The 26,580-nt window shown below is 43.3% G+C and overlaps 1 protein-coding gene across 1 annotated transcript; it reads right to left on the reverse strand.

Annotated features, from left to right (window-relative positions):
• Positions 1–10,383: 10,383 nt before the first annotated feature.
• Positions 10,384–12,806, reverse strand: LOC147659156 (interferon-induced protein with tetratricopeptide repeats 5-like). The gene has a single exon (XM_086951929.1). It carries the CDS (start codon positions 12,804–12,806, stop codon positions 11,514–11,516), a length of 1,293 nt encoding a protein of 430 aa, XP_086808055.1. The 3' UTR covers positions 10,384–11,513.
• Between the last annotated feature and the right edge of the window lie 13,774 nt (positions 12,807–26,580).

The following is a 26,580-nucleotide window of genomic DNA, read 5'->3' on the forward strand; positions in this document are numbered from 1 at the left end:
GGGCCACCAGGAACCACCCAAGGTAGTGACACAGGGGACCCACGGGGAACACGTGCAGTGTCTAAACACAGCTGCAAATCACCATTAACTTCTATGGGGAAAGTCACAGTTGGAAAATTACAGATTAAGAACACTTAATAGTGGACTTGGAGCAAACCCCTTGAAAACTGGACAGTTCGAGAGTCAATACCCACTGGAGCACTGGAGTACTCGTGTGACCTCACCCTGGGAAGCCAGGTGCATAGGGGTTTTTTCGTGTCGGGTTTCGTCGTCGTTTCCTATGGCGAGCTGCGAAGAAGTGCTGCAGGCGACCAAGTGGAAAGTGTCTGGATGGATGCAAGGGTGGACCGAACATCTGAAGAACCTAAAAGTAGAGGGGACAGAGTCTGGGTCACTAGCCAGTGACCAGGAAGGCAAGGAGACGATGCCAACCAATGTCGGGTGATTTCAGGTGAAGAAGGTGAAGCTTGACTCTTCAGCCACGAGGACCAGGAAGGGTCGACGGCAACCAGTAGGTGGATTTGCGTTCTCCCATGAAGGATGTCGAGTGCTGCTTCATCGGAATCCGGATTGGACCCAACAAGCCTTGGAAACAGCAACCCACTCAGAAAACAAAGATTGGCTTCGGTGCAGACCTGCAAGATTTGAGGGACTCACCCTTTGGAGGGGAGTCAGGGCACCTCTAGAGCAACCAGGAAAGCCCAAGAAACAGAAGAGTTACCTTTGTGAGGACCCACCAGTCGACGGACCAGGGATCACAAAGGGACCTCAAGCAGAAATGCTAGAAGCAGGCCCACGGAACACTCGTGGAGTGTAGGCCCACAATCTTCAGTGCAGATGTTGCTCAGGGCTTGGACTACGAGTAGACCAATGCACAACTTCGGGAAAGCTCGGGATATAGGTGTACTATCAAATGTGCACGGTGTCCATGAGTTATGGTCCCACATCTCTTGTGGTGGCTATAGATCACAGCTTTGCTGGGATCTCATGTCGGCCTCGGAGATGTCAGGAAGTCTGTGTCTCGTGTAGCAAAATCTTTGGGTTCCGGCAGGAGCCTTGGAAATTCAGACCGGCAAGATGCTTTATTGGTGCCTGTTTTAACAGGGGAGTCACTCCTTGACCCCAACGGAGATTCTTCCATCTTCTAGTCAAAATAGAATGTCGAATTTTCAGGATATATGTTGCAAAGTTTCGTCCAGGGTAATCTAAAGGCCTAAGGACTGGGGGCTCGATTCACAGAACTAACTTAAGACAAAATCCTAAACTTACTACTTTTGGTATTCACAGAAGTTAGGATTTTGTCTTAAGTTTGTCTTAAGACAGACTTAAGACAGTCTTAAGACAAAATCCTAACTTAAGTCTGTCTTAAGTCTGTCTTAAGACAAACTTAAGACAAAATCCTAACTTCTGTGAATACCAAAAGTAGTAAGTTTAGAATTTTGTCTTAAGTTAGTTCTGTGAATAGGGCCCACAGTTCCTATACTTATACTAAGTTTAGGGGTTGGACTCACTCTAGGGTCCCACCTATGGGAGGACCCAGGGTGGGGGTGGTTACACCCCTTTCCCTTTGTCCAGTTCCATGCCAGAGCAAGGGCTGAGTGCACTCTTCTGGCATGAAACTGGGGTATGCACAGGAACACCAAGTGTGCCCCCAGCACTGTCTGAAAAAACATTCTATGAATGCACCCACCCAGCCCCAATACACCAAAGCCTGTCTGTGAGGTGGTTACTTCTATGGTTACTCCTACTTGACAGGAAACCTATTTTCCAGACCTCCCATGCCAGAGTTTCGTCCAGCAGCAGGAGGTCAGACCCGTGTCTGTAGCATCCATTTTGTGATGCCAGGGCTCTTTAAAACTATTACCGATTAAGTAAGTGTGTACATGTCTTCTCCCTCTAGAAGGGTGGAATTCTACCCATGCTGCCAGGACTGGCTGGGGGGTAGGATTCCAAAGTGTTTGACAACAAACACAACATGTTTTGATGCAGCCATCCCAAAGTTAGCATTTACCGCGAGGTTATAATGCACTTAAGAGTATATGGCATGGCTGTATCACAGAACAGCTACAGGGAAGTGATTCCGAAAGCTGCAGATGGGCTCAGCTCATGCTTGGGTACCTCTCACACAAAACCAAGCACTCTGCCTTCAGGATTGTTAAGGCCTGCCATAGGAGTGACTTATAGGTTTATATGTGTCTGTCATTTAAGGTAGATATAGGTAGCCTATATCTTAGTAAGGGGTGCATGCACCACTTTGCCCATGCTGCAGTAGCAGACCTGTGGTATCATTTTGGACGGTTTCCCAGGGGTGGCATAATACATGCTGCAACCCCTGGTAGGCTTCTGGGATACCTATGCCCTTAGTACCTAAGGTACCATATACTAGGAACTCACAAGGGTAACCCAGTAACCAATCTGTAGTGTACCTAATGCACGTGCAATCAATTTAAAGAGGAAGCAGCTAGGCTGGGGTCCTGGTTAGCAGGATCCCAGCCAAAAACCATCAAAACACCAGGAAAAAAGTGGAGGCAACCTTGTAGTGAGATTCCACCTTCCTACATGGTTTACGTCAGAAGGAGAGATACTCTTGAAAGGAGAAGGGAAATAAAAAATTGACGTTCAATTGAGGTCCATAGAAGGCAGTCTTCTGTGGAGTCAAGCAGCCAAAAAGAAGCTTGACGTAAAAGGAATGCTTTTTGATATGCTTGAAAATTGGGAAAGTTAACTCCTGCTTCTGTCTTAGGACAGGATAATTTTGATAAATAAATTTGGGATTCTTGTTACTCCACAGGAAGGAAGAAAGGATGGAATTAACTTTTTTGAATAATTTAGCAGAAATAGGAACTGGGATATTGGAAATAGTATATTGAACTATGGGGAAAAGCATCATCTTTATAGTGTCTAAATGACCCCACCAGGATTAGTAGAGAGGATACCATTTAGTGGTTAACTCTGAGATCTTTTGAATACATTTATTTATGTATAATGCTACTGTGTCCAAAATTGAAGAGGTAAAAAGGTTAAGCCCATGAGAGTCAGATTAATGATTGAAAAAAACTGTATCCTAATGAGACTTCATATGCCCTAAATCCCTCAAAACCTCTGAGGTAGGTTAATAAATGCTGACTGATAAAATAGTGATTGCATGGTACAACAAAGATGACTAAAAGATAGTGCAGAGTTAATCTTGTTGCGACGAAAGGGTATGTGTGATGCAAGGAATCTAGGAATTTATAGAAGGATCAAACCCTGATTTAGATAATATCTCTGGTTACCAGGGTCAAATGTGGTTACTTGTATCAAACACTCAATGATGGTGTAAACAACAGAGACCCTAGACATGATGTAACTTTACCTAGTGTTTACTCCTGTGACAAATGTATAGAAAATAGGGATTGTCTCTCTCTGTATACAAATGTGAATGCAGGGATCACAAATGTTTTTAATTTATGTGCACAGTCTGTATTTGTGATAATTTGATGTCAATGCTAACGTCAGTATATAATAGGCCCCTGTTGATTATGTTTCTGTAATCTTGCCTTTTAGAGATTTTTTTAACTAAAAAACCCCGTCCTGAAGAAGGTGTTATCATCAACACAAGACACCGAAACGCCGCATCGACTCTTTGTTTTTTTAAAGAAATAATGTCTATTTGAATGTATAATTGTTTTATGATTGCAAACTTAAACTGTATTGTTTTTAATAAACAGTTTTTTACGCTGGTAAAGATTATAGTCTCCTAACTAATGTGGTGATTTGTAGACAGGGTTCCTATACTGACTGTTAGCTTGTATTTGAAAAGTATGTGTATGTTAAGTGAAATACTATCTTGTCCTTGACAGCGTAGATACCCCTTGAGCCTTCTGGTTGGGTTAGTCTACACTGTAGGGTATATACCCCCACCATCTAGGGACTTCTTGTGTTTTTTTTGCAAAATTGAAGAGGTGAAGTGGAGTTCTAAATACTTAATATGATTAGGGCTCCATGTGAAGTTGGAGGGAGAAAAGTCCGATTTAAAAGTGTATTTGATTAAGGGCAGAATCTCACATTTCTAATTATTTAATTTGTAGCCAGAAATAATTGAAAATGACTGTACTTCCGCTAAAAAAGCAGGTATTAAGTCATTTGGCCGAGACATAAAAAGCAGAATATCATCAGCATAAGCTGCAAGTTTAATATGAGAAGTCAACGTTTGGAAACTATGTATATTTGGATTTTGACCTAATTTAGAGAGAAGTGGTTCTAGAGCCAAATTGAAAAGGAAGGGAGATAGGTGGCAACCTTGACGTACTCCACTACCTAAATCAAAGAATGGAGAAATTAAGCCATTAGCACAAACTGCAGCGTGAGGATTGGAATAAAGGAGAGATAGTAAAGATATACATTTAGGGCCAACCGGCACCATAAACTTAATCTATGCGCTGAGCATCTCTTCTTCCTCCTTTACTTCCCCATCTTATCTTCTCCTCTGACTGCATTCCCTCACCACAGGCGCACCCTTATGCTTACATCATTCTCTCTTTTACAGGATCTCTTCTTTGTTTCTGCAACCTCACTGCACTGCTTGAACAGTCTATAACCTGCGGCTACTCCATTACTTTAGTGAGCTACTTCTGCCGCACCTAATTCCAATTTCCAAACATCCTTTCCCGTTGTTGTACCCACAGACTTTTTGCGTTTTGTGATTTGTCTTAGTGCCCTCCCCTTCCCTTTGTGAGGTAGTACTAACAGAGTATCCGGCCAGCCCTCGGGATTACGAAAAAAAACAAAAGAAAATGTGAGAAGCAGTGCTAGTTATCCAACCAGGGAGTAATCAAACAAGCACAAGTCAAATGTGTTTGTGAATCACAAAACAAATCAGTGTGACAAATTAGTAAAAATAAAATAATTACTGACAAATATATATCTTTGCGTTTAGCCTTTCACTTATTTTATTTATTTGAATTCACATATGTATTCAACATTATGTATGCATAAATCAAATTTAGACCCTACAACACAAGACGTTTCTAATCACAAAACAAAGATAAGACATTATTAAGCTATCGAGACCACAATTTAGGATCAATGTATCAGTAGTGGTTATAACTACTCTTTCAAAGGTATATAATCCACATGCAAGATAGCCTAGAGAGAAGCCTAGAGAGAAGACACCTACTTTTTTTTCTTAGCATAAACAATTATAAATATTCATCTTAGGTTGGCACCTTTAAATCAAAATAGAGTTGATGCGTTTCAGTCTGTATGATCTCCAAGGCCTCATCAGGACCAGCAATTGATAAGAGACCGTAATTCTAAAAGCAAAAATATTGTGTATAATCTTATATTTCGATTTTTCTTTTATTTATAACTACCTCAGGCTAGCCCAGGTAAGTCCATATTATCTGTAAAAACTAGGAAGAATTTGAGTGCTGGTATACGTGCACATTGCTAGATGCCTAAAACAAAAAACGTGACTAAATGAAGTACCATGAGCTGCTTATCGTGAATAACTAGCCAACATGATGAGCCATCTGGGAGCCTGCATGCCCCAAACCTAAGAAACAGGCTGGAGATTGCTTAGCAAATCTTAGGAGGCGTTTATATACAGTGTGCAGAGCAAATATGCAAGTGACACACCATGCATAAGAAACAAGCATTGGCATAGCCAATAGGTCTCGCTTTTGGGACCTTATAAGTATTTAGTTTAGCAGCACAATATCCTTTGTGCAACAACATCAGCTGTTGCATGGCTAAACCTTGTACCTTATAAGTATTTAGCCATTCAATAGTTGATGTTGTTGCACCAACGATATTCTGCTGTATAACTAAATACTTATAAGGTCGCAAAAGCGAGACCTATTGGCAATGCCAATGCTTGTTAAAGTATGTAGATAGATAGAACATTACAGCCAAAGTAGTGCAGTGAAGTATTTGCATCTGTTATCAGCGTAAGATCTAAATCCAAATTGTGGCTTATTATTATGCCTTAAAATTCTAAACGAACAAAGAAGGACACACTCAAAAAGTCAAAAACATTGAGAGCTGTTAGGCCTACATGTCGAATCTTCATTGTGTGTCTACTAATACCGTCAGGACGATTTTCAGCATTGATGTTGTAGTCTTGCATGTAAAGTCTTTCTCAGACATCTAGAATGTATTAGGTGTTTAATGATGCAGGGTAGAAGACTGCCCTTCAGGGGAGGCTTTGGACCTTGTGTTTAAATGGCATGATGATCCACCTCAAATGGGGTAGGGAGGGAGGCACCACACTTAAGTGGTTTACTTGGGACGATAATAGAATCTCCACGCCTATATCAGTCAGAGCCAAGGGGATTTGTCTGTGGCTTGCCCTTGGTTGTTGAAGCTTTAAAATGTAGGGGTTTCTCATCATTTCTTTAACACCTTGGCTGCTAAGGGTTTTCCCCCCCCCCCCCACCCCCCGGTGCTGCTTTCTATGATTTCCCATTGTTCATGACAAGGTCAACTCGTCATAAGCACAGCGCAGGTAAAACTCATGACGAGTTGAACTTGTCATGAGCATGGAAGGGGTTAAGGTAGTTATTTGGACCCATTTGCGTAACTCCCTATTGTATTGTTCCCATGTAGGAGGATCAACTGCCTTCCATTTCTGTGCCAGGAGTCCTTTGACCTGTATACAATGCAAATATCAGGGACCCCCTGCAATGGCTCCAGTCTTTTAACCTGTATAACAGCAGGTCAACGAGCCTGGTTTCTTACGTGTGTTTTATGAGGCATCAAAGCTAGCAGAATCATCTTTAACGATCTCTTTATGTCCATGTTTGCTAGGCTTTGTATTATTTGTGTATTTAGCCTGCCTTGTTTGCATAACATCTTTGGCAACAGGCAGAATATTCTGTGCAGCTGCACAGTGTTGAATTAATTTAAACCTGGCATTTCGTGATACCCTTTTGGGTAAGCTAAAGCTTTAACCCATTCCTGTTCTGATATTTCAGCGTTTCAATCTAGCTCTTGTATTGATCTCAAGTCAGGAAAATGTGGCTAGGTAATTTGTGACAAAGATGTGCACAATCCTGTGATGGCCTTTTTGGCCTCCTAACGTCAAGCATGGTTTCCAGAACTGTATGGGGCGAGATCTGGGGAGGGGTTCAGTATGCTGTTGCCAGCTGTTTTTGAGAATGCTAGATATTGCATTGAACAGTAGGAGTTGCACTATTGGAATAGGATAGTCCAGTTAGTGTGTTTGTAAAGAGTGGTATACCATACCTTATATGAAGTAACTAGTTTAGTGATGGTAGCATCTGCCCAAATTTACGTATCAACAGTCATTATTACTTTTCTAAGCTCTGGATCGCACCCTAATGGTAAGTTAGACGTGTCTGCTTCTTTTGTTTCCATTTTTCTCGGTACTCCATGCCAACAGTGATTTTCCACCTCGAGGGGAATGCAGTCTACCAAATTATGATCTGGGATCGCAATCACAAAGCAGAGAAGTGATTTGACTCTGACTTGGGTAGCCTCAGCAAGCGAAGGGTCAATCATCTAGCACATCGTACATTGAAGCGGGGCTGCAAAATAATAATTTTCATATTTTGGAAGAGCATGGCCACCATTGTTGATGGACAAGCAAGTCAGAAGGCAACCCAGGACTGTTGTGAACAGATATAGCAAACGCAGCAGTAGAACCATTTATTCTATAGCATACCTTTCCATTGGTGAGAATGTTAATTTCCTCCAAAAAGTCACGGATGATCCTTAGCTCTAAGAGACTTGGTAAAGTTGACATCTATTAAGTCAAATTTCTGACAGTACATTCTGACCCAAAGACATTAAAACATTGTGCGCTTCCATCTTAGTGACAGCTAGGGCAACTGAATTGTCCTTACATTCTTATCCTTTAATCCCATTTCCACATGATCCTCCCTGTACCCTGTAGTCCAAACTCCAGGCCATCCAGCACCAAACACGATTTCTAAAAAATCTAAAAGGAATAACAATTGTGGTGCCTGCCCTCCCTAAAACAGCAACAACTAGTAATGCCCTATACTTATTTGGTTTTCTGAAAATAAATGCAAAAATTCAAAGGGTGGTGCTTCAGCAAAGACTGAAAGGCATAAGTGAGATGTTCCCTCTGAAAATCAACATGATTAAGGCCTAAACAAAGGACAGGGAGGAACTTTTAGGAAAGGAAAAGGACATTGATACTATATGTACAGTAGCCTCGCTCTCTGTGGCACATCCCATGAACAAACGTATTTCGACCTAAAAAGTTACCTGAATAGTCCGTTCAGATGAAAAAAAATCAACTCAAAATGAACTTTTCAAGTTAATTTTAGCAGTGCCCGCATTAAACAACTGGAACAAGAGTTCAGTGAGATCGCCTTTTTCCAATGTAGTGAGCCACCGGACAGTATGATACAGTGCATCGGCATGCATACGAGGGGCTGGGCACAGAGCCGAGGAGATAATTAAAGGTGCGATGGACCGCTCATGGTCTTAGCACATACTGGTACTATAGTGTGAGTGTCAGTGTGTTGTTTGCAATACCAGAGGGCCTGCATGCAAGATGTCTGGCACGAAGGCTGTGCCCTCCACACCGGTGACGCAAGCGGTCTTACCCTGTGGCCAGGGTCCTGTGAACGGTGATCAAGGCAGGGCAGAATACTAGGTAGAGAGGGGCCTGCGTGTGGTGGCGTCCGTTAACGGCAGAGGCAGAAGGTCCTGATAAATGACAACTGCAGAGGACAGAGAGTCACTTCACTGTAGCCTAGCAACGTATCGGGGAGCGAGCAAGGTGGCATTGAGAGAGGCTGAGTGTAACTCCCTCGGTTGATTGACACTGCGGCAAGGCATCGTGTGTTTGAGGCGAAGGCAATGGCGAGCCGAGGGAAGCCGCATGAGGCCCACAAAGAGAGACAGGCTTAGTGAAGAAACTCTGGTCTACTGGCACCACATAGAGGTCGAAGGGCATAGTTGAGGCACTGGCAAGAGGAAAGGTGAGTCAGGAGGGTTCACATGAGGCCATCCTGAGCAAGCGAGAAGAGGGCAGCACCACATGAATGTGAAAGCAGGAGAGTGCCCGCAGGGGAAGGAAAGACCCTGAAGATTGAGTGGCGAAAAAAACTAAGCAATGGCTGCACGGCCCTGAAAGTGACACGGCCCTCCGGCGCAAAACTGAAACAAAAGTAAACAGCTGACAAGGAGGGAGTGGGAGAAAGGAAGGGTAGGGGAGGGGATTCATGCGCGCGCTGTAAGGCATAATGAGCCATTACAGAGGCAGCTTGTTACGTCATGCGTGCTTGTGCGTGTAACCGCAAGATGGTGGCCGGGAAAAGCAGCCTTTGGTAACACTTCGAAAAGCCATTGAGTAAATGTCTCAGCCAAATCAGCGCATGGGCTGGTTCAGGCGAGACCTAAAAGTGAGTTCCAAGCCTACTGTGCATCCACTTATGTGTGCCTGAACGTTAGCCCGTAGTGCTTCATGCCAAGAATCCATTTTCAAGTGTGTAAGCATTACCTCAACTGCGCTTTGTTTAGCACCAACTGTCTATTTAAAGGGTATGTATGTATGTATGTACATGTATTTATATAGCGCAAATTACCCACATCGCAGGCATCTAAGCGCTTGCTTAGGGAACCCGTCCTGGTATTCCCCTGTGTGATAACCCCGGCAGGGTATCCACAAGGTGAAAGCCAGGCATCCCGCCGCGAGGGGCCGTTGTGGAGATTAAGCAAGCTATTGCCCAGAGTCGCAGAGTGTGAGCCCGTGAGTCGAGTAGGCACCGGAGCGAGAATTATCGAGTCCGTGGAATTATTGAGCCCAAGCCCCGTCGAGGCGGGGAATTGAACCCTGGTCCAGGGCCGATCTCAGCTTCCGGGTCTGCCGCCTCTAACCCCTGAGCCACACTTCTCCACTATATATACTGTATATGCGTACAGGGTGCTCAATAAAGTGTATTCCTCCAAAATTCCATTTTTATAGGAGTGGCTGCATCACCTGTAGCGAAAATGTTTTGTTGTATCAGTGGCAGCTGTGCATACAAATACGCCAGGCCGCGCAAAGTAATAGGAAATATTTGCTGTTTGTACATGCTTTGAAGCGGGCTGGAGTCGAGAAATGTCCTATTGTAGTTTATTGCTAAATCTGGAACTGTCAACATGTTTCTGTTTATTTTCAATCACTTTTCATAAATAAATTTAATAATTAAGTGGTGTGCAATTTATTATTCTAATATGCTTAAGTTATGTATTAACCTTCACCTTTATGTTGTGTCAGTTTAATTGCATGTGTTAATACCAGCTACATTAACTTAAACTTCTAATATAATTCTGTTTATGCTAGTTTACATCCTTCATGCTAAATTTATCAGCGCACTGTAATAAAACATTGTGTATATATAAAATTACAAATCACACCTTAGGAAAATACACAACATACAATACATACTCCCATGACAGTAGAGTTTCAAAATTTACATTGTCTCACTACACCTTTTTTTTCTACTCAGATGTTCAGTGTGAATTAATCTGAGTTTCCACGGATGTACATGTATTCAATACATCTCCTTGTATATGCAGAACTTTCTATTACAAGTATTGTCATCGTCCTCCTACAACCCAATAATATTTTAATATGATATAATTTTTGTATGTTTTATGTGGTATCTGTGGGTCTCATGCATAAATGAAACTGGAAATGTAGTTCCATTGGATAAAGCTAATGTAGTGATTGCATTTTTTACTTTTTTGTAAAACTCAAAGAATTCCAAAAGTACTTCTGGTAATCTGTGATTGTGGTCGATTCACACAAGTTTTTACATGGGTAAACATTTTCACATATAGACATGTCATACTGATAAAATACATTTTTACTAATGTATTTATGTTTTTTTCTACAGGAAAAGTCATTTTCCAGTGGAGATGAGATATGATTCCTTGTACTCCACCACCAATGTTGGGATGTCTCTCCCTTTCCAACCAGAAAACCTATTCACTCCTGTCCTCCATGTTCAGGGAGGGAAGCTACCAGTCTAGCACCTATAAAGAGTTGTGAATAGCAGAAGCCCATACATTTGTGGAGGTTCGCTATCTTATGCACGTTAGTCCTCATAGAGTAGCCCACATACGGGCCCCTCTAAGCGGATTTGCTCACACCGAAATTTCAGTGCACTGGCTTGCTGGTAGAGATTTCCGTATTAGCAAATGTATTTATTAGTGTGAACTCATATACTGCGAACCTGTAATGAGAACTTACAGCCATAAATTCACCTGTTAGCGCACCAAAGTACAATTTAGGGGCACACATATATCGTGCATTGGGTCCTGTGTTATTAGCTCACACTAGGTCACTTTCTCAGTCAGGCCTATTCTCATTGGTCCTGTATTTCAGAAAAAAATTGTTCTGCTCTAAGTATCCAAGGTTTTGTTTTTCTTTTCCAATGAAAGTTCCATTTAGAATTCGATCCCATGCACTCTGATCTGCTGCGGCCATAACTATCTCTAATGGTCGCATCTTCTCGACTTTATTGTTTCTAGAAAATATCTCTTCCTGGCTAGATCCCCTGGAGAAGTTGTGAGAGCTCCCTGGCCTCTTCTCTTCTGCCATCTCGCTCAAACATACGAACTATCTTTAAAAGCTCATTTTTGCATGTATTACCGTTCTTTGTTTCAGTAGAGATTCTGAAGCCCATTGCAAATACGTTGGCTGCATCATTTAGCAAATGTTGCTTGTAGAGTAGAAATTTCCCGACGCTGACATAAAAAGCTTGTTGACATTTCTCACTGGCATTAGGGAGCTCCCTCTCTAGATTATCATATATCTCTTGCTGGTAGGCCTCTTGGTTATTCAACCCATATGCTTCTGCTAAGGCAATTTTTGCAAAGATGCACAGTGGATCCAATTGAATGGCACGTTTGTAAGCCTGGATAATTGCTGCTCTAGTGTCTTCTGATGGCAACATGTTTACATTCTTTATGAGTTGCCTTTGGTAGATAAAACCCAGGTCTCTATGAAGAAGAGAATAATCTCCAACTTCGGAAATGGCTTGCTTTAGGATGTCACAGCATCTGTTGTTATGTTGTTGCTCAAAGACGTGTGCCACATTCCTCAGGACCTCAGGATCGCGACTGTTCTGCACCACATTTTCTGCAAGCTCTTGCGCTTGGCCAAAGTCTGAATCCTTAAGCAGCAGAGCCAGGTAGGCCCTACACTCATAATTGATTGGCTCTTGATGGATGATATCTCTAAGTTTGGAAATTGCTTCTTCTTTCAGTTCTCTGGCTGCACCGTTGCGTTGGGCCACTGCATAAAGTGCAATAGCCAGCCCAGCACTGAATTCCACATTTTTGGGGTTTTCTGACAATGCTGCCTGGAAACAGATTGCTGCCCGCTCTCCGTATCGAAACCCAATCGCCATTAGGGACCAACCAATCATTCCACTAATCTCAGGAATAGTTGGTGTAGGTTGAGAGGGATGAGAAAGGAACTGAGTTATTGTGACAGATTTGTCGAGGTATTGCTCTACCATTTCATAGTTGCACAAATGATAGTAGATCCAGGCGTAGTTACCAGAGATGACCAACTTAGGTCCTATCAAGCTGGCTTGTTGACCTTCTCCCAAACACTCTTCAGCTGTCCTAAGACTTTCAAGGGCCTCCTGGTATCTTCCTTCCCGCTGGTGCATATAGGCCTGGAGTGCGTAAAAGGTGGAACGGTTGTTGTAAGGCGTGTGTTGAATTCTGACGTTGAGACCTTGCTTCACGTGTCCTAAATCAGTTTTGTCTTGCTCCTCAAGACTCCAGGTGAAGTGACACTGAAGCGTCTCCAGTCTCTCCTTCAAAGCCATGGTACTGCAATGAAAAGAGAGTCAGGGAGAACATGTTATACATTTATCACTTCCTGGGATCAGTCAGCTGGACCTGTCAGCTTTGCAGTGCTTCATTTATTTTCCAGAATCTCTGCGCGGCATTCTTTTTGCCTTCACGTAAGTGTATGTGACTGTGAGTAGGAGAATGGGTGTTAAGAAGGCTGGTTTCATTTGCTCGGGGCAGTGGCAGGTGGGGAAGTTTAAAATAGATGGTGGGGTTGTGGAGGGGTGGTTGCAAATACCTGACACAATTGTATGGAGCCAGTGAGGAATATGAAATGTAAAAAGAAAAATATGAGCCAAATTGTGCATTTTACTTCACAAATACACAAATAATTTGGTTAACAATCAATGCAATTTCCAGGCAGTAATAACAGGACCTTAATGGAAAACTGCTACTTCTTGAACAAAGTGTCTTCGCGCATAGCATCTTGAAGGATCCTGATACCTCATAGGTGCCAAGGTTTCAGATTGCTATATGTAACATTTTCATAATGGCAGTGTAATTATAAGTGAAAGACACACAGATGAAGGGTAGAATGCAGAGCAAATCAAACATTCACCCCAGTCAAGGGATCTGGGTTAAATCCATTGTTCTCTTGCTCACCAAGCCACCCTAGTTTAGACCCAGCCATATGCAATTCAGTCTTTACTCTTTGCCTCTTGGGCACAGTCTAGTCCGAACTACCAAGCCAGGCCCTCCATGGACCGGATACAAGCATACTGGGATCGGTTTCGGGCCATCACCTCTCATCAGACAGGCTAGCTTGAATCCAGTGACACAGTGAGCCGGGGCCCACGTCGAGGCATACCCGGCGCTCTTAGGGCGAGAATGCAAAAGACACGCAGATGATGGACGGAATGCAGAGCAAATCAAACATTCACCCCTAGTCAATAGATCTGGGTTCAATCCATTGTTCTTTACTCACCATGCCACCCCAGTTTAGACCCAGCCATGTGCAAATCAGTCTTGACCCTGTGCCTCGTGGGAACAGTCCAGCCGAAACTGCCAAGCAGGTCCTCCCTGGACCCAGCCATATGCAATTCAGTCTTTACTCTTTGCCTCATGGGGACAGTCTAGTCCGAACTACCAAGCTAGGTCCTCCTTGGACCGGAAACAGCATCCTGGGAATGGTTTCGGGCCATCACCTCTCATCAACCAGGCTAGCTTGAATCCAGTAACACAGTGAGCCTGGGACCTACGTCTGTGCATACCTGGCACACTTAGGGTGAGAAAGCAAAAGACACACAGATGATGGACCAACTGCAGAACAAATCAAACATTTACCCTCAGTCAATAGATCTGGGTTAAATCCATTATTCTTTTGCTCACCATGCCACCACAATTTAGATCCAGCCATATGCCAATCAGTCTTGACCATGTGCGCCATGCGTGCAATCCACTGCTTGTGGCCTAGGTAAGCCACTCCTCTAACAGGATGCACTATACCACAGGTGAGGGTACAGTTGAATGAGCACTGTACCTCTCATTGTCTAAGTCCATTCTTAGACATTGTAAGTGCAGTAAACCCATAGGGCCCGATTCCCAGAACTAACTTAAGTAAAAATCCTAAACGTACTACTTTTGGTATTTACAGAAGGCATTTAGTAGTAGTAAAGTTAGGATTTTGTCTTCAGTCTGTCTTAAGTCTGTCTTAAGTCTGTCCTAAATTTGTCTTAATTCTGACCTAAGTTTGTCTTAAGTCTGTCTTAAGTCTGTACTAAGTTTGTCTTAAGACTGTCTTAAGTCTGTCTTAAGTCTGTCTTAAGTCAAACTTAAGTCAAACTAAAGTCAAACTTAAGACAAAATCCTAACTTTACTAAAACTAAATACCTTCTGTGAATACCAAAAGTAGTAGGACAGACTTAAGACAGACTTAAGACAAACGTAGGACAGACTTAAGACAGACTTAAGACAGACTTAAGACAAACTTAAGACAAACTTAGGACAGACTTAAGACAGACTTAAGAATGACGTAAGACAAAATCCTAACTTTACTACTACTATATGCCTTTTGTGAATACCAAAAGTAGTACGTTTAGGATTTTGTCTTAAGTTAGTTCTGGGAATCGGGCCCATAAAGGTCTGGAAGTTGGTCATTACGAATTCCACAGCTCCATAATGGGTTTACTGAACACAGGGAAGTTTAATAGCAATCGTCTCAGCACATTCAACCCACACTGATGCCCGTGGGGGATTTAATGTAAAATGCACACAGAGAGCATTTTAGAGACGCCCCCTGAAAAACGACCAGCCCAGGTGTGCTTCCTGAATGGCTTCTTGCCATGCACCACCACCAGACAGGTTTATGGACCCCTGGGTAGAGAGCCTCAACTCTCTGGGTCCATAACAAAGCTCATCCTGGGCAGAGATGTTATGCCTTCTCCCCCAGGATGGGCTGGATCCATAAAGAGGAAGCTTCAAAGGCCTGCCACCTTTGTAAGTTGTCCCCTTCTTTTACTGCCTTCTACTGCCCCCAGCAACTGGCTCCCACCGGATCTGACACCCACTTTCGGCAGGAGAATCTGCAGGAAAACTAAGTTTGGAGGAGAAGGGTGCACACCTTTGCCCAACCCCGCCCTTCAAGTGGGGAGGCGAGGTTAAGCAGACATCTCAGCCCCCACCATCTTGAAGATGAGGTGACCAACCAATTAGGAAAAGGCTCATGTCCCCCTCCCACTTGAGGGTGGCATAATAGGTGGTGCACTCACCTCAGGGAAGGCACCAATTGGTGCCAACCTGCACACCCCTTTGAACACCCCCAAATTGAGTATTTAGAGGTGACCCTGAAAATTACCTACTCAGATTTGAGGAAGAAAGAAGAAGGACCGAAGAAGAGGACACCAACTGCTTTGGCCCCAGCCCTATCGTCCGGTCCCAACTCAGACCTGCCAACAACGGAACCCTGGTGTGTCCAGCAGCCAGCAATCCCCAGAGCCCAGAGGACCATCTATACACCCATCTTAAATACTCTGTCTCCTGTGAGCACAGGATTTGCTCAACAAAGACTCAGACCCAGAATACAGATCCAGGCGCCCCTGCGATTTTGCACCACTCTGCACCCGATGCCCACAGCCCGAGTTCATATGGCCCAACACCACAAGATGTTTACCCAGCGATCCTGACCTCGGATCTGGTGATTCCCGACCTCCCCCAAGCGTCAAGCCAATGCCTGCAGTCTCAACCTGTAGGGTCCCCCCAACAGCGACCGGAGCTGGTAAGATGACCCAACGCCAAAAGAAAACCCATGCACCCGATGCCCTACATCCTTGGGTGGTCCAACGGACAGTGTCCAGGCATCCCACAAGAACCCAACTTATCTCTCCAGCCAGTAGTCACCTTCAGGAAGTCTTCCTGACCGAGCTTGCAGCATCTTTTCCGAACTGGAGATCTCCATTGGAATTTACAGAGTACACAACATCTCATTGGCACTCTGCATCTGGCTGCCCCTGTGCAACTGGTAGTGCAGCACCTGTGATAATTGTTGGCCCTGCAGTGCTGATCCCTACCTCAGGAGCAGAGCCCCCACAGCCAAATGGTCTGCTCACTGGCAGTCCCAACCAAAGACCCCTTTTGCCTTGGTGGACAACATTGGGCCCCTGCACTCTGCACCCGGCCGCCATATTGCCTGCCGCTGGTGGTGCCAACTGAGTGCCCAACTGGACCTTGGGCAACCTTGGTCCTAATCCCCAAAACTCCTTCTCGTAAGTTGTTTGCTTGCATGAGAACCGCTAACACTCTTTTTCCCATAGGAACCAATGTTACAAGTTTAGTTCCTAACAACATTCTGTTGACCTACTGTTTTGCATGAAAAGAAAGTAACTGTGTCTTAACTTAAGAATTGTCATACTTACTTGTGAGTGACATCATCCAGTGTGTGATATCCTGGCATATCACCTCAAGTCCTGAAAATAACTGAAAAGTAGTCCAAGAGTAATCAAAAGTAATCTGACTGTATTTTACACTGTTTTAAAAGTAATACAAACCTGTATACGATTTCAATACACTCCACAGATGTATTTCTGTGTACAGCTTTGCATTTGAAAGTATTTCTCACTTGCCTGTGCCAAGTCCTGCTTGGTTCTACAAAAAAATAAAATATGAGTATACCTTTTTATACTAACCTAATTAGTTCTGCATTCAGTCTCTGAGTGTGTACCATCAGCCTTGATGGAGTGAATACAATACCTGCTTAATACACCCTCTGGATAAGACTAACTGCCTGTCCACACTACCACAAGGAGAGCTGTTAGTACTGGTCTAATTTAGCCTCTGCTATATCTGTGGGGAGTGGAGAAGTGTGGCTCACTGGTTAGAGGAGGCAGACCTGGAAGCAGAGGTCAGCCTGGGACCAGGGTTCAATTCCCGCCTCGGTGGGGTCTTGAGTCCTAAAATGTCCATGGACTCGACAATTCTCGCTCCAGTGCCTACTTGATTCATGGGTTCACACTCTGCGACTGGGCAATAGCTTGCTTAATCTCCACAATGGCCCCTAGTGGTGGGATGCCTGGCTTTCACCTTGTGGATATCCTCCCGGGGTTATCTCACAGGGGAATACCAGGATGGGTTCCCTAACCAAGTGCTTAGAAACTGCTTGGTGATTTGTGCTATATAAATTCCTGTACATTTACATTTACATTCCCTGGACTCTGTGCAAACTATACCTTACTTTGGTATAGTATATGCAGAGCCAGCTTCCTACCCACAGCACGCTGCTACTCCAGACCACACCGGCTTTTGTTTAAATCAGGCAGTATTGGAGTATGATTACTTAGCCCTGAGGAGGCACTGTTTCAGTGTGGTGATGCAGACAGCCACACTGAAATGCATCTAACGCCTTATGCTTGGTACTTGTTAGGTCTGTATATCCTCTACCCTACCTACCCCTTTAACACCACCCATCACAATGGTAACCACAATTGCTCTCTATTCAGGGTGTTGGGTTGTAAGGTGGTAATTGCTTGCGACACAATTAAGGGATGGAGTCAAAGATGTGATCATGAGGGGCTATGACACTTGTGACGTGGTGATATCTGGCAAAAGGGGACTACTAGACCTACTGAGCCCCAGTTTCTTACATTGCTGGCATACATGTTTCATTTCTTTGCTCAAGGTTTTATCTTCATGCAGATTGTAGGCAAAGAACAGGAGTTAATGTCAGCATTCCAAGACAGCTAATCTACTTGGAAGGGGAAAGATGAAAAAATGAAGCTACACAAATTGTTCAAGGACAGGTTAGACAGTTCTTACAGGTTCAGACACTTACTATTCAAGAAGCAAATAAACACAATGTGTAAAGAGCTTTTATTTGTATACATGCTGTAAAAGCAATTGTATTCACTAATTTCACATTTTGTAATAAGTTTGATTCCTGACAAGCTACATATATACCAACTAGCTCATTATTTGATGAAGATGGTTCCTGCTCTGTGAGAAATGTGGCTACACCGATGCCTTTGCTACATTCTAGCCCCTCTCTCTAAATACCTATTTGTATTGTGGTCCCTGGTTTTGTTCCTTACAGGGACACTGATTAGCTTTTTGGAAAATGTACCAAGAAAGACGTCTGGGGAAATATTCAACAGAAAATAAATGCAGTTGAGGTGACATAGATATGTTGCTGTAATAATAGTGTGTCCAAAGATATTGCTAGTGCGCCACAAATCACACATCACACATCACATAAAGGTGAGTACAGATATGAGACCCCCCTCATGAGCATGAGCAGACATGGCCATCTTCCTACAGTCTGCTGTGGGATAGTGGGTGAAAAATGATGGACTGGAATTCGACCTGAGTAACTGAAAATGGTTGAGATATTTGCAAGAATTCCACCATCAGCTTTGTGTTTTCTTAAGTGTGGTATACTGAGTGCTACAGCTATGCCGTGTCGTGGGTCCTGTGCTCCTCTGTGCCACTGGAGTCAAACTATACCCCACCAACGAGGTGCAGCTTGGTCAAAACTGGGACATGGTTGCTTGTGCTGTTGCTAAGATGGGACATGAGCTGGCATTTTGGAATGGACTGTTCCTATTGGAGCATGATCAATGCAAATTTGCATACATCTGGTTTCCAGCTAAATTGGAATTACCTCAAACTTTGAATAATGGAATTAGAAGTGACCATTTAGAATCCTAGTAAGTTTCCTCTTTTGGAAATACTATTTATACAGGCTCCCTTGAGCCGGTGGAGGTGACGACCTCGAGACAACGCACCTGCGCACCATAAGAGGTATCTGGACCTATGAATATTTTCGGCAGCCCACGCAGCAACCCCGTGCACACGCCTAATCCCTACTGATGAGAGGTAATGACCTCGAAACACGTGTCCAGGGATGGCAAGCACATCAGTGAACACCCTCAAGACTCAAGACTCGGGTAGAAGCGCACCCGTTGATACCTACTACATCGACCATCATGCTCCGGGGTCACACGCTGATGGGATGAGCAGTGTGCGACCTCTTTTGGAAATACTATTTATACAGGCTCCCTTGAGCCGGTGGAGGTGACGACCTCGAGACAAAGCACCTGTGCGCCATAAGAGGTATCTGGACCTATGAATATTTTCGGCACCCCACGCAGCCACCCCGTGCACATGCCTAATCCCTGCTGATGAGAGGTAATGACCTCGAAACACGTGTCCAGGGATGGCAAGCACATCAGTGAACACCCTCAAGACTCAAGACTCGGGTAGAAGCGCACCCGCTGATTCGTACTACATCGACCATCATGCTCCGGGGTCACACGCTGATGGGACGAGCAGTGTGCGGCCTCTTTTGGAAATACTTTTTATACAGGCTCCCTTTAGCCGGTGGAGGTGACAACCTCGAGACAACGCACCTGCGCGCCATAAAAGGTATCTGGACCTATGAATATATTCGGAAGCCCACGCAGCAACCCCGTGCACACGCCTAATCCCTGCTGATGAGAGGTAATGACCTCGGAACACGTGTCCAGGGATGGCAAGCACATCAGTGAACACCCTCAAGACTCAAGACTCGGGTAGAAGCGCACCGCTGATACATACTACATCAACCATCATGCTGCGGGGTCACGTGCTGATGGGACGAGCAGTGTGCGACCTCTTTAGGAAATAAGTTCACAATGGGTGTCTGCTTTAGAACCCAGGCAAGCCATTCAAATGCCCTGCAATTGGAATTAGAGTTTAGAGTCAAAAACAATTGCAACTTTCTGTCTCCTGACAATTCAGACAGCCTCCATGGAACTAAAACTGGACCAATAATGAGCGGAAATGGAGCAGAGATCATTAGCCTGCCATAAAGGTAAGTGAAGGGCCATAGTAAATAGATAGAAGAATGTGTTTTCATTGGGTCACGATGTAGTGTATCAAGGACCCCCTGATTAGGATATGGCGCCTGGGTCAGGGAAAACAATTTTAATGCGAAGGTATATGCCCAGGCAGACTTACACAACAAGAACTCGCTATTCAAAGACACATGATGCAAAAACAAACAAGAAAATAGCGCAATGAACTGTATACGCATAGTTTTTTATTCAATTTACTGAATTTTATCGCTCAAGTAAGTTACTGAATTTTATCGCTCAAGTAAGTTACTTGAGCGATAAAATTCAGTAAATTGAATAAAAAACTATGCGTATACAGATAGATAGCTCACTAATGAATGTGTAATATAACCAATGAATAGATAAATAGGGAAATTAATTTAGAAAACGAAAATAAAATAATAAAATGAAGTTACTTTAAAGGTAACTTAAAATGTTACGCCTGTATCTAGATGAAAGCATATCTATATGTGTTTTATCTTTTATTCGCTCTCCTATGCTTTAGAATTATCATGAATTATCTAAATATCCATTTTTAAGAAACTGTTTAACGAAATAGAAAACTGAATATATCACAATAAACACATTGGTTGATGATATTCTATACGTAATCTTGTACTATAGGCAAGATGAAAAGAAAATGTTTCCAGCTCTATACCTTTAGCAGTCCTCTCAAAAAATGTACAAGTCTGGCTATAATGCTTTTTATTAGAAAAAATGTATCTAACCAGAACTGCTGATGTATGAATTCAACAAAACGCAATGCACTGTATGCTGTATGTAAACTAAAACAATGTTTTATTCTGTTTAGAAAAGTGGCTGAATATTCATTGTCCTGATGAAGACAAAAAATATTGTCGAAACGCGTTGACAGAAACAGCCCAGTCCACCAGAATCAGGAATAACCATATTGCTGATTTTTGACCAAATTTCCCTTTTTTTAAAGAAATATATCAGGAACTAACAGATTTTATTGTGTAAACATATCATGTTTACAGGATTATATGTATTTATTCATTTTTATCAATATAATTAACATTTATTTTATATATCATTACAGTTCATTGCGCTATTTTCTTGTTTGTTTTTGCATCATGTGTCTTTGAATAGCCTGTTCTTGTTGTGTAAGTCTGCCTGGGCATATACCTTCGCATTAAAATTTTCATTGGGTCACGACACTGTAAAATGTTTTTCATCCATGTGCAGAATGCAGTAGAGGGCTTTTAACTCGGATACAGAGCACAGCAAAAGATGATTGGCTCATTCATAGTAAATGTAGCCACAGCAGCCCTGCATCCTCCACCGCCACTGATACATATAGAACCTCCATCTTTCACTGTCTCAGAGCCCGGCATGAGTCTCCTCCTCCAGTGTTGCACATTCTTGACAGTTTTCCCTTAAGCTCTGTCAGAATAGGAGTGTGGAGGATCCTTGGTGCTACGACAGGTCAATCATCACAACGATGCACTAGCTAAGCAGGCTAGAAGATGCTAGGGATAGGAGTAAGGTGAGTCATAAATGCTGTGACGGGTAATCTGTGAGATGAAGGGTGAGGTAGGGTACAGATGATCTAACAGGTTTCATATAGAAGGAATGAGACAGGAATTGGGTAATGAAAGGATGAGTAAAAGGTGTTCAAGAGGGTTTATTCTAATGTTTGGTCAAGAAGAATGCTGAGAAGAAGTCGGGGAGGAGATGTCTGAGACATGATAGAGAAAAAAAGAGGGCGGGTTTCTCACAGATCTTGCTGGCACTCTGAGTCACTCAGTGTATGAAGATGATGTCTTAACCTTGTCCTTCATCAAAGTCCTTTCTGGAGACGCTCTTTCAACTCTACTCATATTGCCTCCCTCACACAAGGCATCTTTCCAGCTCTCAAGACATACCAGACTCTCCATTTTTTTAAGAAATCCACACTATACCCTGAAGACCTGACCAGCCTATGGCCTATTACTAACCTACCCTTCATCATCATATTCATTGCAAAGGCAGTCTGTGTTCAACTCCATGTTCATATCAACACCAACCAACCCGCTGCACAGCTACCAACCCTGCTCCAGATAATGCTGCAGCACAGAGACAGTTACGTTCCATATCAGAAATGCTCCGTAGATGTCAGAGAATGATAAACCCTACCACTAAAATTGCTCAATGTCTGAGCCACCTTTCACACCATATTCCGTCCTACCCTCTTCTTCACACTGCATTCTCAACTGGGATTCACTAGCAGCGTATTTCAGTGGTTCTCCTCCAACTATCAAACCAACTTCAACTTACTCACATGTACACCTCTAGGTCAAAGAACCTACCTGTCACCTGCTTAGTATCTCCAGAATTCATCTTACCCCTCATCTTCTTCATCCTCAACATGGAGCCCCGTGAACTCTATTCACTGATAAAAGGACTAGAATTTACAAACATGCCAATGCGGCAAAACTCCACTGAAAAGTCTCCTCTCTCCAAACATTCAGCTTCTCAGACACTGCTTGTATGTCATCCATAGCTTAATGTCCAGAATCCACTTGAAGTGTATCATCACCAAAATAGAATTTCTATTATTTGTCAAGAACAAAAAGCAGCAACTAGTCCAAACCTCGCTCAAAAATATGGACGAGTTCACTTCCATGGCATCATCAGGAAGAAAAGATAGAAAGCCAGGTACCACCAATCTAAACTAAAAAAAAGAAAGTGGTTTAATAACTGCCATTCAAGTCCTCCTTCTGTTGCATCTTGATGGGGTAAACATCATACTCCTCTGTATCCCAGAATCCTCATTGGCCCATTGTGGGGCATCCTGCACTCTGCAGCATGTCTCATCAAGTGTATTCCACTCCAATGCACTTCTCCAGGCTAACCTTGCAAGCCTGCACCATCATCATCTACAAAACCACCTTGACCAGCACCCCTGCTTACCCTGAAGACAAGCTCACCATCTCTGATGGTTCACTGCATGCATGCTTTCTGCCAGGACACCATCAGACTGGAGACAGAAAAGTGTGCACAAGAAAATCAGGGCTTCTCCATTTATGCACCCAGAATCTGCAAAGACATTGCTCTATACATCAAGACTGTTCCCAAGCCTTCTCCAACTTCATAAAGAGCTAAAGACACAACTTTTAAAGACCACCACATCACATTGCAGTAACAATACTTCTGCTCTCTGCACCAGCCCTTCCAATAACTTGTGGGCTGTGTCATTGCGTTCCATCCAGTAAAGCCCCACTCAGGTAAGTATGCCCCTACCACTAGCAACAGGGCCACTAGCACGTTATTGGGCCTAGTAAAGTTCTCTGTAAATTAGCCCCTTGCTAATCCCTTGGTAGGTGACAACGAGCAGTCAGGCCTAGAATAGGAGACAGGAGTGTAAATTTATTTAAAAAATCAACTAATCACATAAGTAAGACACAACACACAATAAAAATCCCACACCAATTAACAGAAATAGGAAATATTTTATGAACAAATATACACCAAAACAATACAAATCCAATGTAGGGAACCGGAGATATGAATTTTTAAATATTAACCACTATATAGTGCTTAAAAATATATAGCACCACTCTGGGACATCTGTTTGTGCTTAAACGGGACCTCAAATGTTGTAAAGTAGGTTATTGGTAGTGGTACGTATGCACCTACCAACGAACAGTCAGGCCTAACGTAGGAGACATAAGTGTAAATGTATTTTTAAAAATCAGTTGTTCACATAAGTAAGACACAACACACAATAAAAATCCCACACCAAATTATACAAATATTTTTATGAACTAATAGACAGCTAAACAACCAAAATCCAATGGATGGAACGGGAGATATGAATTAAAATAAATTAACCACTTTATAGTGCTTAAAATTATATAGTGCACTCTGGGTCATTTAGTCATGCTTGACGGGGACAAAGTCAAGGTTTGTGGCTGACCGCGATGGAGTCCTGGTCGGATACACAAAGCGGGAGGCCCGTCAAAATTTTACCTTCACACTTGGAAACTTTACTGGAGCTTTTTCTTCCAACGTTGCTCAATCCTCCACAGCAAGCTGGATTTGGTGAGGGTTCGACAGCTTGACTTTTGGCAAGGTCCTAGTCAAATCCTGGAAGTCTGGAGCTCGGGAGATTTCAGCGAACAAACCTGAAATCCGGTTCTGGCCGCGGTTGAAGGTAGTCAGCTTGAATCTCGAGGTCAGGCCTGTCACCTCATTGAGCTTTTTCACAAAAGTCCTCAGAAGTTCTCCAGACTTGAGGAGGTGCTTCTGAAGGTCTCCTTGAAGGCTCAAAGTGTCCAAAACATCAATACAATGGTCTGGAATCTCCTAGATGGTCCTTGGGATGTCTCAACTACAATCTCCAAAATGCGCGTGGCCAAATACTCAATAGTCCAGCGGACGCACTCGAGGATGGGGATTTTTGGTGGAGATGATGGAGGTGTGGTTCTGATAACCTATAGCTTGCAGGAAGTCCACTACTTAATCCCTCTTGAAGCAAGGCACAGTCCCCAGGGCCGTAGTACCAAATTGTGCAGCTGGCACAGTCATTCAGGGTGAAGGCCTTGGAGTGCAAATCCAAATTCCAGCATGGCAGTCGTGCTTTTCCTTGTAGTTTCAGGCAGTAGATCTGAGAGATTATAAAGGTCTAACATATTTATTCAGTGTTCTGGGGTGACAGGCAGGGGGGCACCTCTATCTAATGCGGTGCTGGGTTCCACCCAAAAGCATGACAACCTCCTCCGAAGTGTGGCCTCTTGTTGTCCCACAAAGCATTGAACTTCCAAAATCCAACCTGGATAAATTCTCTCCAGAGGAGTAAGAGCTAGCTAAACCAACCCACAGGGGGGCTCATTTCCATTAGTTCGCCTCCCTTGACCTCTGCAAATTCCTGTTGTAAACCTGCCATCTGGTTGGAACACAGGATGTGGAGGTAGGTACGCCTGTCATTCCTTACTGATCTGCTATCTCTTTGAGCTCAGCTTGATTTACCCAGTCCCCTCTGCAGGATCCATCCTCTTCATCTTCAGTGCTTTCTCCCTCAGATAACCTCTTCTCTAGCCAGGCCACTTATCACCTAATCAAAGAAATCTGGCAAAGCCTGTCAAGGCTGACCAATCAGCAGAGACCATTAGAAGGCTGGATTTTGGCTTACAGAAGAGAAATTTCCATAACTTCCCTTCTGTATTAGTTTTGACAAATTCAACAGTGGAAAGTTGTTGCATTTATCAACACCAATCTTTTAAGTCCTTGAATAATATTTAACTTATTTCTTAGCAATATTTATAACTAAGTAATATATTGCAATTTTATATATTAGCCTATGTAGCTACGCTTCTACAATTGGGAAAAATTAAACAGGCAGTTTTACCCTCACCATGGCATATAATCATCTTTTATAAGGCCCCTGCTTATAGTTGCATGACCCCCCCACCCCTGGGACACCAAGGTGAGACCCTGGGAGTACCTAACATGTAAACACAAGGTAGATTATCACTTTTAAAATGCCATACCACAAAGTCGAGTTTGCACACATTTTACTTTTAAAGACAGTCTTCAAAGCCAGGGTGTCTTTAGAATGACAGCATGCACTCAGCAGTGCACACATGCAAGAGCAGGAAATCTGCTCGCCTCTACCCTTCCATGCTATATTATTAGGGACTTATAGGTAGTTTGAAACCCCTTGCCCTAATATTTACTAAAGACTTATAGGGTCTGTCAATACCAATTGTAAGGGTACCCTATTACATGTACCCTTTTAAACATAGCACTGGCCTTGGGCCTGGTTAGAAGAGCCCAGGGTACAGTCAGAGTCAGTTAACACCAGTATCATTCAGCAAAAAAATGCAGACATATACATACCTAAACACATACATAGACAGAGAGTAGGGTTATGTAGTAGGCTAGGAAATCAGAAAATAAGATCAATAGGGCAGCAGAAAATTGTGGGCAAATAAGAGTTTTCTTGGAGAGAGTACAGACTTAGAATAGTTATGGGGAGGGCCGATGGGTGACACAGGTGAAATTGGTAGAGCTAGATATTTAGGAAGAAGAGAGCTTTGACAGAGGCTTAATGACGGGCTCAAGCAATGGAAGAAGGTTTGGTTCGCAGATTGAGAAAGTAAGGGTCACTGGGAGAGTGTTGGAGGGCAAGAGGATCAAACGCCCCAAAAGAACTCTATGTTCTCAGTCAGCAAGGCTGTTAATATTTATCCTCACCAAACGGAAGAAATGGTGAGGTTCAGCCTGCTTGGTTCTTGTGGTCAAATACTGGAAAAAGCTCCCACTTCCTCTCAGATGCATCCCAGAAAAGAAATCTTTCTGCAAGATTCTGAAAACTCACTCATTTAAGCTGTAGGGTATGGGAAAACCCCCACTGGTCCTTTGCCTCAGTGACGAACACTCTAGTAGCAACTGTTGTGCTCTAAAAAAAAAATCATTCATTCAAGAGGAGGGCTGAGAAGAGTGG

This window comes from Lissotriton vulgaris, unplaced genomic scaffold, assembly GCF_964263255.1.
Source record: "Lissotriton vulgaris unplaced genomic scaffold, aLisVul1.2 SCAFFOLD_971, whole genome shotgun sequence".
Taxonomy (NCBI): Eukaryota; Metazoa; Chordata; class Amphibia; order Caudata; family Salamandridae; genus Lissotriton; species Lissotriton vulgaris.

Coding starts and splice junctions, on each gene's coding strand:
- LOC147659156 (XM_086951929.1), bottom strand. CDS start 12,806: ATGGCTTTGAAGGAGAGACTGGAGACGCTTCAGTGTCACTTCACCTGG.